General features: G+C 40.4%; 1 protein-coding gene across 1 annotated transcript in view; it reads right to left on the bottom strand.

The window, feature by feature from the left end:
• The window catches only part of NCEH1 (neutral cholesterol ester hydrolase 1), a 60,390-nt gene extending 46,218 nt beyond the window's left edge, over nucleotides 1–14,172 (bottom strand). Inside the window, exon 1 of the mRNA XM_043594891.1 lies at nucleotides 13,871–14,172. Within this exon, the coding sequence (XP_043450826.1) occupies nucleotides 13,871–14,008 (138 nt within the window). The 5' untranslated portion in view covers nucleotides 14,009–14,172. The remainder of the gene's footprint in view (nucleotides 1–13,870) is intronic.
• Nucleotides 14,173–18,566: the final 4,394 nt, after the last annotated feature.

The following is an 18,566-nucleotide window of genomic DNA, read 5'->3' as shown; positions in this document are numbered from 1 at the left end:
GGGATGGGCTAAATGGGTAAGGGGCATTAAGGAATCTACTCCTGAAATCATTGTTGCACTATATGCTAACTAACTTGGGTGTAAATTAAAAATATATATAAAATAAAAATTAAAAAAAAAAGAAAAAGCTACTTAGCCTATAAAAGTCCAAATTTTAAGATATGTTTCCACATAGATAAATTAACCAACATAAATTTAAAATTAGCTATTTGGGAAAATTAACAATTTTACTTTTTCCCCCCTTTTAAAGTATTTAATACAGGGGTGCCTGGATGGCTCAGTCGGTTAAGCATCCAACTTTGGCTCAGGTCATGATCTCACAGTTCACAAGGTCAAGCTTTGCGTCGGGCTCTGTACTGACAGCTCAGAGCCTAGAGCCTGCTTAGGGTTCTGAGTCTCCCTCTCTCTCTCTGCCCCTCCCCTACTCACTGTCTCTCTCAAAAAAATAAACATTAAAAAATTAAAAATTTTTTAAATACACATTTTAAAATGTACTAAATGGGGCACCTGCACGCAGTCAGTTGGGTGTCTGACTTTGGCTCAGGTCATGATCATGCGGTTCGTGAGTTTGAGCCCTGTGTCAGGCTCTGTGCTGACAGCTCAGGGACTGGAGACTGCTTCTGACTCTGTCTCCCTCTCTCTCTGCCCCTCCCCTGCTGGTGCTCAGTCTCTGTCTCTCAAAAATAAATAAGCATTAATTAAAAAAAAAAAAAAATTAGTTTAAAAATAAAAAATAAAATATACTATATATATGTATACATATACAAATATATAGTATATTTTATTACATTTAAATGTGTATATATAATATACAAATATATAATAAATATACAATAATATAATGTAATAAATATATATTATATATAGAATATATAAATATATGTAAATGTATATATACTATACTATATATGTATATATAATAAAATATACTATATATAGGTATATGTGTATATATACACACATATACATATACATATATATGCATATATATTCATATATACATATATATGTATATATATACATATGTATACATATACACATATGTATATATATATGCATATATATGTATAGAGAGAGAGATTTAGTACCTCAGTAATATCCATCAGTAACCTCCATCTCAGGTTTTAATCACAAGCTGTAAAATTTATTTTGGCTACTTCCTGTCAGAAATGATAGCTCAATACGATGAGCATCACCAATCAAAACATTAGTTTTGGCAGACATCCTCGAAATCATTCTAAAAATCAGGCTACAGGTTGAGACCCTGAAATGTAAACTCCACAGCTGCTTGGGAATAGATTTTGTGGCTGATACTTTGAAGAGTCCACCAGGATACAGGGTTGAGGAACTCCATTCCATCCTCACATCCCTCCATCTCTTAGGGAAATTCAACACAGTTGACTACCCTTTCCTGGTACTGCTCTCTGCTGGTTTCTTTGACTCTACTTCCCCCCACCTCCCCCCCCCTCTGTATTTCTTTGTTCCCTGACTGCTCTGTCCCCTTTGTTGGTACCACATCTTCTCAGATCTAAAACTACTCTCTTCTCATCCAACATCATTTCCTTAGAGGATTCCATGTCTTCACAGGATTTCAATAACCTTTGACATGCCAAAAAATTTCTCAATATTCACATTTTCATTTATATAATTACTTGCCACATATTTTTGGCATGTGATTGTAGCACTAGGAAGGCCAAGTGCTGTTTTTTTGTGAATTGCTATAAGTGCCCAATATATGGTTGTTAATGAATGATAGAAGCCATTGTGAATTTCTTCTGTTACGGTGGTCAGCTGAAGATACCTGCCTTTAGTAACTTCAGAAGTCAAAGTCATCTTTTCCATAGGTATAGGCCAGATCTCTAGGCCCAACAGATGGCAATCATTTGAGCAAATCCAAAGCCCTCTGTTGAGAAAAATATCAGCCCTACTTGCAAGTACTTCACCATTTCACAGCATGGCAAGATGGCCCACCATTGGGACAGAATTCAAATAAAGGACTTTAATTTATACAACAAAATGTCATGTCACTAACTGTACCTTAGGTACCTGGAGTCTAAGGAACTCTTTCCAGGTGACATCATATTCTAAAATGAATTGATACCTTGACGAACTCCAGTGGAGATCTTTGATATAAGACAGTGGAGGCCTAAGAGACATTCAATTTCTTTGGCTTTTAGAGCACTAACTCTAAAGCCAGAATCCCTGAATTAGAGGTTTGGCTCTGGGTGTGTGACTTGGGCAAGATATTTAACCCCTCTGTGCCTCAGTTGCTTCATTTACAGTATAGGAATGATAGTACTTATCTTACAGGATTGTTTTAAAGATTGAGTTATTATGTATGTAAAATGTAGGAGTTAGCTATGATGATGAGGATTCATAGATCTACTCAGGTAGAACACCAGCAAACTAAGGCCATGGACTCCAATACTTTAACCATAAGAAGTTTTTAGTTCTAGCTTTATACCAAGCACTGTGCCAAGAATTTTATATATGTAGTCACATCTAGTCCATATCAAGCTTTGAGGGAAGCACTATCATTATCCCACTTTTATAGATAAGAAAACTGAGTTCAAGTAACTTGCCCAACTAGTTTCAAAACTAGTTAGTGCTAATGCCAGGATTTAAATCCAATAGCCAAAGCCAACAGAAGTTCAAGTTAAAAAGAGCTATACCTGTATAGAGCCAGTCTGCTAGTAAGAACAGCAACAGATTGACAAGAATAACGGTAAAAACAAAAGAATACAAAACAGCATGTTACTGCTGGAGTATACTGTAGACAACTGTAGACAACTGTCAAAATCAGATCTGGACTACATAGATTTCTTATGTCAGGTACTGTTGCAAGTCCTTTACATATTAACTTATGTGTGATAATGATGACAAACAATAAAACTTTATACATATAACCTCAGGCAATCTTCATAACATCATTATGGGTTAAGTATCATGACCATTTACATGATCAAGAAACAAACTCCTAGGTTAAATATGTTAAATAGGTCACACAGCCAGTAGAGCTCAGAGTCTGGATTTGAACACAGATCTCCCTGATTCTCAAATCACTTAAGCACTATGAAAAATTTCCCCCAAATTTGGTAAACACACCATCAGTATCATGAAGTTTTTTGTAAAGAAGGAAGGATCTATAGTTAAGTTTGGGACTCACTATATATTTTCTCATTAAGATTCAAAACACATGTTAGTATGGCAGGGATTCTGAAATGTCTTACAATTAAAAAAGAAATCCAAGTTAACTCTATTTAACTCATCATTCCCCAGTTTATTTAACCATGGAACTTCTTCAGGTTAAATCCTCCAGGACTAAATTTTATTCATTCATTCATTCTTTCTTTATCTATGATGTTATTCTTAAGCAATCTCTATACCCAACATTGGGCTTGAACTCACAACCTTGAGGTCAAGAGTCACACGCTCCTCTGACTGAGCCAGCCAGGCATCCCCAGGACTAAAATTGTAAATGCATAATACATAAAATCCTCCAGGACTAAAATTTGTAAATACATGATACATCCCTGTGTGATGCTTTCGTAATGTGGATCATACAAGTAATACAAAACATTTCAGAGTGCAGGGGATTGAAGGGGAGAAGACTGAACAATCATAATAGGAAGCTGTGGAATATAGTTGAAAGGGCTATGGAGCCTCCTCAGACCTGTTCACAGCCAGCCTCCCCCATCAGTTATTTAACTTTGCTATTGGTTGTATTTATAACTCAGTAAATAGATCCATTGTTTTTTTTTAATATTTGTTTGTTTGTTTGTTAGAGGGGAGGAGGGACTGAGAGAAAGGGAGAGAGAGAATCCCAAGCAAGCTCAGCACTCTCAGCACGGAGCGTGACATGGGGCTCAAACCCATGAACTATGAGATCATGACTTGAGCCAAAATTAAGAGTTGGAGGCTCAACTGACTGAGCCATCCAGGTGCCCCAAACAGATCCATTATTATACACATACCTGACAGTAATTTTTCTATTAAAAGCAGATCATTTTCTACAAGCAGAATTGATTTGCCTTACTAAGAAAGTCAAGGAAGCAGGGATTATTGCTACTGTGGACTTGCTCCTCACTAAGAGGGAAGAACAATGCCATGAAATGAAAGGAACTGTAACCCTGGGACAGAGTGAGGCATTAGAACTGAGGCATAAACTAGGAATAAACTCAGTGAGGCATTAGAACTGAGGCATAAACTAGGAATAATGAGATAAACATCCTGCATTTTAGAAAAGCAGACTTCAGAACAAAGCAAAGGTAATTTGGGCAGGGATGATATTATGGGACAGGCAGTGCAGAAGACGGTCAGTGAAATCAATTTTTCATGAAATATTTATCAATTATCCATTCAAGAGGAAAACGGAAAGGTAGAACGATATCAAATGAATGTGGGAATCCACCAGTGATCTTTTAAGGAGACGGCCTAAAGTGTTGTTAGAAACAAGCAGATAAATTCATTACAAATGCAAAAACAAGCATAAATCTGCAAAAATAGCATGAGGAAGTTAGAAACCCAGAAAACAGTGAGGCTTGCAAAAAAGAAAAAAAATGTTGCAAAGGGCAACAAAAAACTGTTCTGGGGTAAGTTCAGGGTCACAGGCACATAAAAGCATTAAGTCTGCCCTTTCGGACAAATGATGTCACAGAAGACTGAAAGAAAGCAGAACCAAGAATTCCTGTTTTTCTATAATGAATGATCTTCCAACCACAAACAAACGCTAAAACAGATAGGAAGGAAATTGTGTCTATGATAGCTGAGAAAGCCTAGAATATGGGGGGGGGGGGGGAAGGTTGTACATAAAGAGACAGCAACCTAAGGAAAGAAACATACAGGGGCCACACACACACACACACACACACACAAATGCTAGCAGAGTGTAAAGGAATCTTAACCACCAAGAGAGATTAAGGCAGACTGGGGGAAAAGGTAAAGTTTCTAAAAGAGACAATTTCTGAGTAGGTGTTGAAAGATGAGTGGAATGTTAGCCAAAGTCTGCATGTGGGAGGGCATGAGAGGCAGAAGTAACAGGAAGAAAGTTGTCAGATACAAACATGCAGACTGTCATGGGAACAGGGAGACTGGATTCAGCAGTGTGGGACAGGCTGTGGCAGGCTCTATGTGCCCATTAAGGAATGTAGTACTTTTATTCTGCGACTATTGCAGGGGACAGGAGGCCAGGGGTGAGGGAAGGGATGGCGGAGGGGGGGGGGGGGGTGGTGGTGAGATCCACTGGAGGGTTAACAGTCAGATTTGAGCAGAACAGGGAGTCCAGGAATCATTCTACAACTTTGACTTGATTATGCTGAATGTTGACAAGCCAAATAAATGTAGACGGAGCATCTGTCCAGATTTGTCTGGGAATAATTCTGGTTCAAAACCGTTGCCCAAGCATGATTATTAATAGCAGCCTCTAGCACTCTCAAAAATGTCCTGGTTTTGACAATAAGTTATAGGATTACCTAGATATATGTAACTTGGGGACTATCTGTGTTTAATAGCAATAATAGTAAACTTGTATTTAAATAGCTACAAACTGCAGAGAGTTTCCCAACAGGTGTGACACAAGTGGATTACAGGTGGACCACGGGCCATGCAACACTGATATTTAAGTGTTTCACAGAAGTAAAAACGCAAAACCATTTTTCATAGCCATTCAAAATTTATCAGAGTTCATATTCTGCTTGAGAATAATTTTTAAATTTCTTATATAAATCTTTTGAGTTCTAGCATTCAAGCCCATACAGACCGATTTCCTCCTTATTCCCCCCAGTTTCCTCTGGAATACTTCTACAAACATAATCAAGTCTAGGGCATGAGAACAAGATTGGGAGACACTACTGTAGATTAATTTAACTGTGGGAGTTCAAAAAAAGGTCAGGATACAGTCAGCTAGCATCAAGTTATCACGAGCATTCCCACAGGTAGGCGTTGGTCACAGAGACAGAACCAGAGGCAAAAAGGAGAAATCCATCACAGAGGACTTTGTTTTCAGGTCAGCCTGGCTCAGCTGTGAGAGTGTCAAAATAGGAGCCCAGGACATGTGACTCCAGTCTCTGTTGAACTAATCATGTGCTCTTGGGGATGTCACTGACCCTTTCTGAGCCTCAGTTTCCTCACTTGATAAGTGGAAGTAATTCATGCCAGCCAGTTACTTATTATAAAAATAAAATGAGGGGTGAGGCACCTGTGCTGGTTCAGTGGGTAGAACATGTGACTCTTGATCTTGGGGCTGTGAGTTCAAACCCCATACTGGGCATAGACCCTACTTTAGAAAAAAACAAAACAAAACAAAACTTAAAATACAGATTTTGAGGGCAAAAGTGAGATAGATGGAAACTTTATAAAATCTAGACTGCTGGGGCACCTGGGTGGCTCGGCCAGTTAAGCATCCGACTTTAGCTCAGGTCATGATCTTGCGGATCGTGGGTTCAAGCCCTGTGTCGGGTTCTATCCTGACAGCTCAGAGCCCGGAGCCTGCCTCAGATTCTCTGTCTCCATCTCTCTCTGCCCACCCGCACCCCATTCTCTCGCTCTCAAAAATAAATCAACATCAAAAAAATTTAAAAATAAAAAAATCTAGACTGCTATATAAATGTAAAATAATGAAAAATTATGTTCGTCAGGATCTCATTTCTCTTAGGGCTGGCTTCCTCTTCCTATGTTGTCACTGGTGTCCCCTTCGGGTGTCCCCAGAAGGATCACACAATCTTACTCTCACCCTATGCACATCCTTTCCCACTAGTTCCACTAACACCCATTCACCAACCGCTCCCAAATGTGTATCTCCAGCCCAGCTCTCTCTCTCTCCTGGGCTCTGGTCTTGTTGCTGTAAGCTATTCGTGAAAAGCTGTCCTTGGACTAGTCCCATGGACACCTCAAAACAAGGTCCAACATCTATTATCTTCACTTTCAGATCTGCTCCTTCCCCTAAATCAGGATCATCACCACCATTCACCCAAGTTCTCTAGAGTCTGTGCCAGGAGCTACCTTTGGCTCCTTTCTCTCCTTTACCCCATACAATCCCTTCATCAGCAAATCTGGTTCAGCTGCACTGCCAGCCAGCCTGGCTTTATTAGTTCAGGCTCCCACCTCTCACCTGAATTGCTTTCTAAGTGGACTGTCTCCTTCGCCTGCTTCCTTAAACTCCAGTGTCTCTACACTGCTACTGAGAAAAGACTGTTCTAGAACACGGGCTTGATTATGGGTTTCCCTGTGAAAAACCTTTCAGTGGCTCCTTGCTTGGCCCACAGAGCCCTTCATTATCTGGCCTGTGCTTCCTTCCAGTCTTACCACTCTGAGGTCTAAGCAACTTTTAGTTCCTTGGCTCTATCATCCTCTTCCACCGGAATGTCCCTTCTGACTGGAATGCCCCTTCTTTCTCCCTCCTGTTCTCCTACCCCACCTCCTTCACTAAGGTCCTGTAGAAAGGCAAGCTCGTACAATGGTTAAACTCTAGAGTTCAGAGTGAGACAGGCAGGAGTTGAATCGTGATTCTACCTCTCATAAATTGTGTCAGCTTGAGCAATTTTTCTTTGCATTTCAGTTTCCTTCTTTGTAAGATAAGGAAAATAAGAACACCCACCTCAAAGAATCCTAGCATGGACTAAATGAATTGCATGCCAAGCACATAGCACAGTATCTGGCACAGGGTGAATGCTCACTATATGCTTAATAGAGGTTACTGTATATTTTTACTTTAAACACTTAACCTTGATGACTCAGATTAGATGCCCGTGTGAAAGGGTAACAATCCTCAATGCCCAATGACCGGGTGCATATTACAGGTCCTTTCTAAGGCTCTTGCAGCAACCCATAAAGCCTCTGTCAGAACTCTGTCATTCAAGTGCTACTCTGTAACTGTCCATAGGCTTATCTCCCCTTCACCCCACTGGAAACTCCTCAAGATCAGGCATGTGTCTTTCATTTTTGTTTTGCCAGTTGGTGTTTGGTCAATTTTTCTTATATGAGTGATGACTTACAAATGGTAGTATTTTAAGTTTATTTTGGAATACTGAAGGGCACATTGTGAAAATTTCATAATATGACACAAATTAGTTAGAATATAGCTGGGTTTGCCACTTGGAAATTCAATTACATTTCTTAATTCTTTATAAACATAAAATGGAGAAAATAAGTAATACACATTTCCCACATCAGTTCATTTGGCAATAATATATACTCATTATTTTAAAAGATGTAATTGTGTATTAACAGACTGGTTAAGGGGAGCCTGGGTGGCTCAGTCAGTTGAGTGTCTGACTTTGGTTCATGTCGTAATCCCAAAGTTCAGGAACCCGAACCCTCTTCGATCCTCTGTCCCCCTCTCTCTGCACCTCCCCTGCTCACGCACTCTCTCTCTCTCAAAAACAAACATTAAAAAAAAAAAAAAAAAGAAAACATACTGGTTAAGAACGGTTACTGCACTTCCACACCTCACAAAAATGTCTTTAGATCAAGCTCAAGCCACATGTTAGAAACAGAAGGTCCCACTAAAATACAATAACATTCCTGTGCTCAGGGCTATATTTGTAGGATTCTCAGAAAAATAACAAGGAAAGCTGTAAATTAGGCATTATCTAACAAACCTGGTAGCTGAGTCAATCTGACCTTAATGTTTGATTGGATCCATCAGAAGGTGTCGCCTATGTAGTCCGACTCAGATTGCTCACCTGTCAGGATTAATACCGATTAAATATTGCCCCTAAAGCTATTTAGAGTCTTTCTGCTGCCATGTGTTTACAAAAACTCCATCAAGTCAACTAAAAACTATTGAGCTTGGTGAAATCTCTAATTTACATGAATAAATATGTATCACAACAAGCCTAGAAAATGGCAGACAAAACTTAAATATTTACAATGTTCTCACATTAAATTTACCAGCCATTAGTAAAAGTCCCAGTTCATGAATGGTTATGAAAAAGGTTAACAAATTGGAGTTCTTCACGGCATGACAGTGCAGCTGTCATTTAAACCACCCTCACACAGCCTGAAGGCACATGCATCATGCACAGAACATCCAGGAGGAGACATGTTGCATTTTGATGTTTGGGGGCATTTTACAAGATGAAAAACCTTGCTCAACTTGTTCGAAAGCACTGACATCCATAAGAAATGGGGGGAACATTCAGCAAATATGCCAATTTCAACAATCTTTTACATTATGTCATCAAAAAGATACACAGTAGAACTAGTAAGCTGGGAGATGATCAAGGTAAGCCAAGCCACGCCCCTGCTCTGAACTCCCTTAAGATTCCTTATTGCCTTTGGCCCCTCCTCTAAACAGCGTATAACCCCTCCCTCCTATGAGCTTCTGGAACTGTGCCTCTTCAGTAATGCCTATCAGCTCTTACCTTTTTAATACCTGTATAGTAACAGGTCTTCTCCATTCCACCAGGCTGTAGGTTCTTTTAGGTCATTTTGGCATCTCCCTAACACCTCACATAGTGGTCTTTTGATCTGTGTCACATCTAATTGATCATGAAGCATGGCACTGTGACAGCTCTGTCAGGGGATCCAGGACGCTTCTTGTCAAGAAATCTGATGTTCTTATAGAACAATTACTAAAATATTAATCACATTGGCATTGTGTACACATCAATTCCACTTTAGAAGTAGGAAATCTACAAAATTTTTTTTAAATCGTTTATTACTACATGTTCATTGTAGAAAAACTAGAATATACAGATATGAAAATTGAAGCTATAACCTTATGGCCTAGAAAAAAATTACATTTTAAATTAGATCCTTCTACTTTTTCTCTAAGTATAGATAGACAAATATATATACATAGCTATAGGTTTTGGGATATAAATATTTTAAGCGGGATAATGGCATGCATATATGCTGTTTTGTTGCGTTTTCCCACTTAACATACAGTACAAATCTTCTGTAAGTCATTAAACATTATTTTATAACCTAAAGGTTTTGAATGTATAGTATTCCAAATTATGTGTACCACAATTATGTAATCTCTAATATTACTTGCTTTCATTCTTTTAAATAATGCTGCAAAAAAAAAGGAAGAAAGAAACCTAGGTTGCTGAATGTTCCCCCATATTTCTCATAAAACAGCAGTACTTTTTGACTAGTTGAGCAAGGTTCTTGACTCTGTAAAATGTTTCCATCTCCACAGCTATAGCCTTGCCTATATCACTGAGTACTTAAATTCATACTGGGGCACCCACCGGGTGGCTCAGTTGGTTGAACATCCAACTCTTGACCTCGGCTCAGGTCATAATCTCCCAGTTCATGAGATTGAGCCCCAAGTCCAGCTGCGCTGACAGCATGGAGGCTGCTTGGGATTTGGTCTCTCTCCCTCTCTCTCTGTCAATCCCCCATGTACTCCCGTGTGCGCAGACTTCCCCTCTCTTTAAAGAAATAAAATATAAAAAATAAATTCATACTGAGGGATTGTTGGGTCAAAGAATAAACATGCTTCTACTGCTTTCAATGAATATTGCCAAACTCAGCAGTGTGAACTTCTCAGGATCTTCACCTGTGTTGGGATTACTATTTTTAAAAAATCTTTCCTTGCACAGCATTCTGAGATCAGCCTCCAGAACCTGCCCAACTCCCTACTTTTGTCCCTCTAGTCTCTGGCTGACCAATCTTCATCTACACCTCTCTCTCCTCTGCCTTTCCCAGACCTTTTTTGTGTGCTGTTCTGCTCACATCTTATGAAGGCTTTGCTATAACCCTGAAATTTGCTTAGCTAGTATTTTATCCCCTTTAGATTCTTACAGCCAAAGTGTCAACCAACTAATCTGATAAGCTAATCCATGCTAATGTAAAAGGGCCCATCCTCAGCAACATGTGTTCAGTTTAAGGAATACATATTGCCTACATCTGTAATGCATTTTATTTACCTTAAGGAGCATTGTTCTCAAATTTTACTGCATATTGAAATCACCTGGGGAGCTTTTAAAACTGATGCCTGGAATTTACCTCCGAGTAAATCTGGTATAGGCATAGGATAGGACTTAAGCATCAGGATTTTTAAAAACAAATTTTAATGTTTATTTATTCTTGAGAGAGAGAGAGAGAGAGAGAGAGAGAGCACATGAGTGAGCAGGCAAGTGGTGGGGCGGGGGGAGGGTCAGAGAGAGAGGGAGACAGAATCTGAAGCAGGCTTCAAGCTGTCAGCCCAAAGCTCAACGCGGGGCGTGGGGCTCAAAATCACAAACCAGGAGATCATGACCTGAGCTGAAGTCGGAAGCTTAACCGACTGAGCCACCCAGGTGCCCCCAAGCATCAGGATTTTTAAAGCTCCCTAGGTGATGCTAATGCAGCATCTGTGTTTGAGAGGACTTTAGAGAAAGATCTCCAGTACCTTCTTCTTAGGTAAAATTGGAGGACCCCCCAGGAAAAAAAGCACAATGAACATAATCTCAATAATCTGACTCACCTGCACAGGGTAAAGGAGGGAAGAATTGGCATGAAAGGGTGAAGTGTTTGCCAATGACACAGAATAAAAGCAGCATTCGTATTTCTTGATGCTGGGCGCGAGCCTACGGTGTTAAGAAGTAGGCCAAGAGGCCAAGCTTCACTTCTGAAGTAGCTTCAGTTGCTTTTGTAATTGAGCAAGTCAGCTCTAACTAAAATTGTCTGGGTAACAAACTTCATGCCATGCAATCTAGTGGTAGCTCTCCACATTTCAATGAGATAAGTCATGTCCAGTTTACATTTGTTTTACCATTTGAACAAAGTTGGGCAATCCAACAGATCTTCATAATCCATAGTGGACCTTTGGAACAACTCTTAGAAGAATAACTACAAGGTCCAGGCATTTAAATGCATTACTAAACCTCACAGCAACCTTGTAAGGTAGATATTAACCCCATTTTACAGGGAAAACTGAGGACTAGTAAGGTTAGTAATTGCCTGGCCTCGCTGCCAGCAAGTAGCCTGGCTGGAACGGGACTCAGGGAGCCAGGACTCTACCTGTCCTGCTCTTACTCACAATGTGTTAAGTCACATTGCCTTGTCCTCAGGATGATGTGGAGTGACATTGGTAAAATGCTTTATTGGGTAGAATGTGCTTCCGTGTGGTCTGAATGATCTTTCTAATATTTCACAATTTAGAAGAAAAATGAGGAGAGCCACTTCTGTGCAAACTGACTCCCAAGCCACAGTGTCAGGTGAGGATACTTGGTTACCTCATTTATCTTGTGACCTGGCTTTACACTCATTATCACTCCCAAACACCAGCTGAGGGCACATTCTAGCTAGAGGACCATAGGGCCCAAAGGCCTTGCCCTTGGTGGGTTGACAGCCTATAGTTAGGGAAGAAAGGCTTTTCTCCAAACCTGGCTTTTCCCAAATTACATATGATGAGGAAGACTTCTTTGGTGACCTGAAAACCATCTATCTCTGCAGGCAATATAGCCATTTTTCATGTTTTTCTTATTCTTACTAGTCATTATTCTTATTGTTGAAGGCCATTATAACCCATCCGGGGTAAATGCCATTGTACCCCAAAACCTTAAAAGGATATCACTCCCAAATTACAGAATTTCTGAAGGAAGAGAGGGGCCGTAGGGCTTGCTACAAGAAGATTGCCTTTCTTGAAACAAATGCTAGAGAAGGGGATGGTCACTCTTTCACCATGTCAGTAAGCAGGAGGGAAGGAGGGGGGTCTGTAACTTCATAGACCATCCCTAAGGGACAACAGGGGACTTTGGGATTGAAAACATGGCTGGATTTAAGAAAAACAAATCCCTAGTAGGAAGGTGCTACCATACCCTACTTAAGGTGCTTTTTGGTAGGACAAAGCCTCAGAGACTCCGTGATCCTACACACAGAACAGACAGGGGAAAAGGAACATCAGCCCTCTAGGAAAAATCACGATTTTTTTTCTCTTTGTTTAGTCACTCCTGAAAAAAAAGGAGCTTATAAAAATAACCTGCGATTGAGGAGGGTTAGAATAATAAGGCCCAGCTTTGCGGATTGGAGTTCAGATTTCAGATTCTCTGCCACTAAAACGAATGCCTCTTACTATAGAATAAACTCCAGTTCTATTTTACTGTCTATGGGGAAGAGATGCATCCCCATGATACAAGAGACAGAAATGTCACCCACCAGGGTAAAAGCAGGAGTATCCTGGCTCGGGTAAAGATTGTCTCCTTGACAGCCGAGGACATAAAATAAATGCCGCAGGGCAGGCAGAAAAGTGCATCATGCTGCCGCCCCCCTCCACCGCCTCTCCTCTAACCAGGCTGCCAGGCCTCCTGGCCTCCTCCGTGGGCTGAGCTGATAAGCCCCACGCATGAAACGGGAGATCCCCGCGGTTACTCAGGTGCTTAGACGAGCCCTGCCTGCAGCCCCCGGGAACGGAGAGCTCCACGGTCCGAGGATGTTGGGAGGCCGCCCGTGCCGGCTTCTGCTTTTAAGGTGGCTGCATTACCAGGAATCAGAGACTGCCCCCCGCCCCCCGCCCCGTCCCCCGCCAGCCTTCCTAAAACATTTAGCTCACTCTCTCCTGGCCCCTACGGGAGAATGAAAATGGGGGGAAGGGTGGCTTCTAAAATGCTGTAAGGTGTTGTTTTTTTTTGACGTTGCAAACCAAGAAGGAAGGGGGGCGCTTAGGACAGACAAAGGGTTAAACAGTTGTCAAATTCGATTCAAGAACTTCACCTTCGCGATCACCAACGCAGAAGAGAAGACACAGATCTAGCCCGCTGCTAGCAAGGAGGCAAATGCGACACCCTGAAAAAAAAGCCCGACTGAACCACCTTAAAAATCGATCGCCTAAATGCGTTAGAAAAATATGCGTTCTCGTGGGACGCGGTCCGGAAATCTTGCTTCCCCCTCCAAATATTGCTTAAGAGGGAGAGAGAATCAGCGCTGGGCTGCATCTCACCACTTGCTGTGCGCTCCGGAAAGTCGCGTCCAGCAGCATCAGCTTCCAGGGATCGGACACGGAGCTGGGCAGGGGGATGTAGATGTAATAGGCGGCCAGCGCCACCAGGGCGGTGAGCAGGACACAGGACGACCTCATCCTCCCTCGGCTCAGCTTGCCCGCGGTTGGACGAGGGAGGAAAGGTATATGCCACCCGGAGACCTCCAGCAAGTTTCTGCAAGGGTCAGCCGCTCATTCACCGTTTCTTATACGCCCAGCAGCCAATCAGAGGCGGCGTAGGGAGGAAGTCGGAGCGCTGACGTGCCCTGTCTTCTGTGTCCTTGCAAAGTGTTGCAGACGCTTCAGGTTTGAGAAAGCTCGGGGGCTGAGCTGGGCGAAGCACAGCGGACTCTGGAGGACACAGGTCTGTATTGCACGCCTGTGACTAAGGCCTCCCTCCAGAAGGATCCCAAACTGAAACCGGGAATAGTTTCAATGGGATGAGTCTCTGTGTGGGTGCAAAGTACGTGGGCCATTCTGACTCAAAATGGAGAGACTGAGAAAGGGAATAAAAATCCACTGTCTTCCCGAGCCAGACTTGCAATGGATACGTGGTGAAAAAGGATAATAAATTCCCGTAGCTCAATGACAAGCCAGTAGTATATCTAGCATCCAAGTCTTGATTTCCAAATCTCATTCTCCAGTGAAAAGAACCACGACTCTGCTGTCTCTTTGGAGAAAAGGGTGATTCCAAGGCTGGGGCAGGTAAAATAGAAGATGAATCTGTTGTGCTGGAAGGTAAGGAAGTGCTCAAAAATTATGGAATTGGTCAAAAGGACACAAGGGACAGCCTGAAGGATCTCCCAATAGCTGGGTAATTTTAGCATCAAAATAAATAATTAATGGATTGTAAATAAATGAATAAAATCCAGGAGTCTATACTAATATAAATGAATAAGTGGGGAAATGCCACCTGAAAAAATTCTTCCAGTGGGTCAATAGTAACAGAAAAAGCATTTGAATCCCGATTTCCAGTGTGGGAGAGGGTGGATATAGAATGGGGCAAAGAACTTCACCAGCAGAATTCAACTGGAAATCCAGAAGGAAACCTTTGGGAAGAACTGTTTAAGGAGCTGGTAAGAGCACAGCTTTATCCAATCTTATTGAAACTTAAACATCCTTAAAACATCTGGTACATACAATTTTACATCTTAATATAGTCTTTTAAATTTAATCTGATCCAAAGAAGTGAAATAGTCATAAATTTGGGACTGATAATGAGATTATTAGGAGAAAATTGGTTTCTTGTTCACAGTTGGAAAAAAACACTTATATAAGGGGAACACTTCAATAGTGTTTCAAGCATTCGAGTTTGAGATAAAGGTTTTGTATCTTTTTTTTTTTTTTCTGTAGTTACTGGTTAAGCAAATAGCTCTAAACAGAAAGAGATATATATGTTTGTGGGTGAATGTATGTGTATAAGGTTAGAAGCCAAATCTTTATGGGTGATTAGAAATAATCCCAGAGATATGGACCAAACTGACTACTGAATTACTATAATTTACTTTCAGGTAATCTGCAAAATAATTCAAAGTTTTACCTCTCAGACTTTAATGTTTTCTTCCTGGATTTTGATTGTGTTCATAAAATCATAGTTCTTAGAGCTGATGACAAACCACAACAACCCTCCCTCCCCCCACATCTGACTCATCCTTCCATTTTCAGCAGTAGTAACAAGCTCAGTTTTATAGATGAAACTCTCCAGGCCTAGAGCAGCTTGCTCATAGTCCTCTGGTTTGTAAGTGATGGAACCGACGTTTCTTTCTCCTGCCTCCTAGTGCAGTACAGCTTTCCTGAAGCAATACACTAAGACATAGAAACCAAGAAGGAACAAAGAAACCACTATAAGTCTCAGTGCTTCGTCTGTAAATCTCAGGGTTTTAAAAAATGAGACCACTTTGGGATAAACTTAAACATCTTCATTACTTGTATCCATTACTTCGTACATTCAACAAATATACCTGGCCTACCCTGGGAAGTAAAGGAGTGGGGCAGGGCAGTAAGTTCTCTGCTCTTTTTGATTTTACGCACTCAGTGGTGACAGTGGTGGTCTGGGGAATGTAAGTTAGGTACAGAGATATGCTCTGCAATAAGATACAAGTTGGGGTCTTGGACCAGAGGTAGTTATTGCTTAAAATCAGGCACATTCTGTTTTCTAAAAACTCTTGTGCTCCCCAGGTAACTGAATGTTATTTTGGTGTCCTTGGTGGATCTACCTACCAGAAAAGGTGTGGCCTATGCAGGTGACTGGGCATAGTTGTTGGTCCTGGGGTGAATTTGATGGAAAGTTGTGAACTGGTGGTAATCAGGGTTCCAGGCTGTGAATTTGAATATCATCTTCAAATAAATTCCAAACTCATTTCCAGACCTATCAACCTGGGCTGGTCTGCCTCCGCCTACCTCTGTAACTCACCTCTAGGCCTCCCTACCTGTCTTCTATGCTGCAGCCGCTGGGGCTTCTTTTCTATCAGATATATGAGGCTTTCTGCCTTGGGGTCTTTATGCATGTCATTACATACTGTTTCCTCTGCCTGGCATTCTGCCTCCTACTTTCTCCTAGTTGGCTCACTCTTATTATTGGGATATGTACTTAATGACACTTCCTCAGAGTGACAGTATTTTATAAAATTTAGCATGTAATTGGGCCCCGAAGCTTGTAAGTACCTTCTGTAACTGCTAATTAGAGTCTTATCTTTCTCACAAAGCTAATTTAAATGACCTTCCTCTGAGTAAAGATGGAAATGAGTTATGTTGTTGAGTATTTGCATCCTGAAAGAACCTGTTTTAAAGTAATTTTCAATATATCTGAAAATACTAAAATGATTTTCTTTTTTTTCTTTTTTTTTAATCTTTATGTATTTTGAGAGAGAGAGAGACAGAGTGTGAACAGAGGAGGGGCAGAGAGAGAGGGAGACCCAGAATCTGAGGCAGGCTCCAGGCCCTGAGCTGTCAGCACAGAGCCCGACACGGGACTCGAACTCACAAACCATGAGATCATGACCTGAGCCGATGTTGGATGCTTAACCAACTGAGCCACCCAGGTGCCCTTAAAATGATTTTCTTATTTCAGAATCTTGTTTCAGAAAGACTATTGAATATTTACCTGCTTAAAAGCCAATCTTTTGGGAGAGTTCTGGTTAAGTCTCTTTTCTCCATTTTCCATTTTTTTCAGATTTTCAGATGGAATCAAACAAGTATGGGTACCATATTTAAGGTTTATATTCCTATAATCCCTGAGAAAGTGATTTCATAATTCTTGGTATAAAATGGCTCCTTCCATTTCATGTGTGCATCCAAGAACCAGATGTCTTGTATGTATGAAACTACGTATCAAGGAATTGATAATATGAAAACTTATATAATATGACAATATGTTATAATTACCTTATCATCTTTGGACATAGATGTCATTTATTTTCTAAAGTCTGCAGATATTTACCAATGACTTACTCAGTATTGAACGTTGTATCATGTTGGGGATGGCACGTAATAGGACAGAAAATACATAGTAAACAGGAAAGTTAAAGAAAACTTGCTAGGTGCTATAGTAGAGGTGTAGAAAGAGTAGACTTCAAAGGCTTCAAAGCAGACAGACGTGGGGAGAAAGGCATATGCTAGCATTCTGTGTAATCATAGGTCTGGAGAATGTTCTAGGTACACTTGAGAAGAATGTGTATTCTGCTGTTGTTGGATGGAATGTTCTGTACACTAACATGTCTGTTAGTGACATTGGTCTAAAGCATGGTTCAAATCCAATGTTTTCTTATTGATTTTCTGTCTCGATGATCTATCCATTGTTGAAAGTGGGGTATTGAAGTCCCCTGCTATTACTGTATTGTCTCTTTCTCCCTTCAAATCTGTTGGTATTTGCTTAATATATTTGAGTGCTCTGATGTTGGGTCCATATATATTTAGGATTATTACACCTTCTAAATGAATTGATCCCTTTATCATTAGGTATTAATATTACATTAGCATTGTTTTAGGGTTTTTTCCCCTGAAGTTTGTTACTCAGTTATGAAAATTTGATATACATAGTAAAAAATGATATGGCAGACTTTTGGTGCATTTGTTTAAATAGTTTAAATATGTATTATTTTAACATATATCAATATAAAAATCCATTGATAAAAATAAGTACCTTTTAACAATGTTCATGTTCATGAAGCAGAAAATACAGCTACTAAAGAGATACATGGGAAAATGTTTAACCTTACAAAGAGTCAAGCGATGTAAAATAATTTTCAGTGTCCTGTTTTTCCTCCAAAAAATTATGAAGAGAGAGTAGATCATAGATGGAAGAGATGTTATAAAAGGTAGGTAAATACGCAGTATCCAGCATCCTTTTATAAATGATGCCATGATATGAATCCTTATATATAAAAAAATTCCTTAATAAAGATTACTTAAAAAATTATATGCATAAAAATAAATATTTAAAAATAAGTTTTTCCTACATATCAAAACAAGTAAATACTGTATCTAAATGTAAATAGAACACTTAGCTTTTACAATAATTTAGGGGCACCTAGGTGGCTCAGTCAGTTAAACGTCGGACTTCGGCTCAGGTAATGATCTCACGGTTAGTGAGTTCAAGCCCCACTTAGGGCTCTGTGCTGACAGCTCGGAGCCTGAAGCCTGCTTCGGATTCTGTGTC

Source organism: Prionailurus bengalensis, chromosome C2 (assembly GCF_016509475.1).
Source record: "Prionailurus bengalensis isolate Pbe53 chromosome C2, Fcat_Pben_1.1_paternal_pri, whole genome shotgun sequence".
NCBI lineage: Eukaryota > Metazoa > Chordata > Mammalia > Carnivora > Felidae > Prionailurus > Prionailurus bengalensis.
The sequence above is the reverse complement of the archived record's forward strand: the minus strand, read 5'-3'. Positions and strand labels throughout refer to the sequence as shown.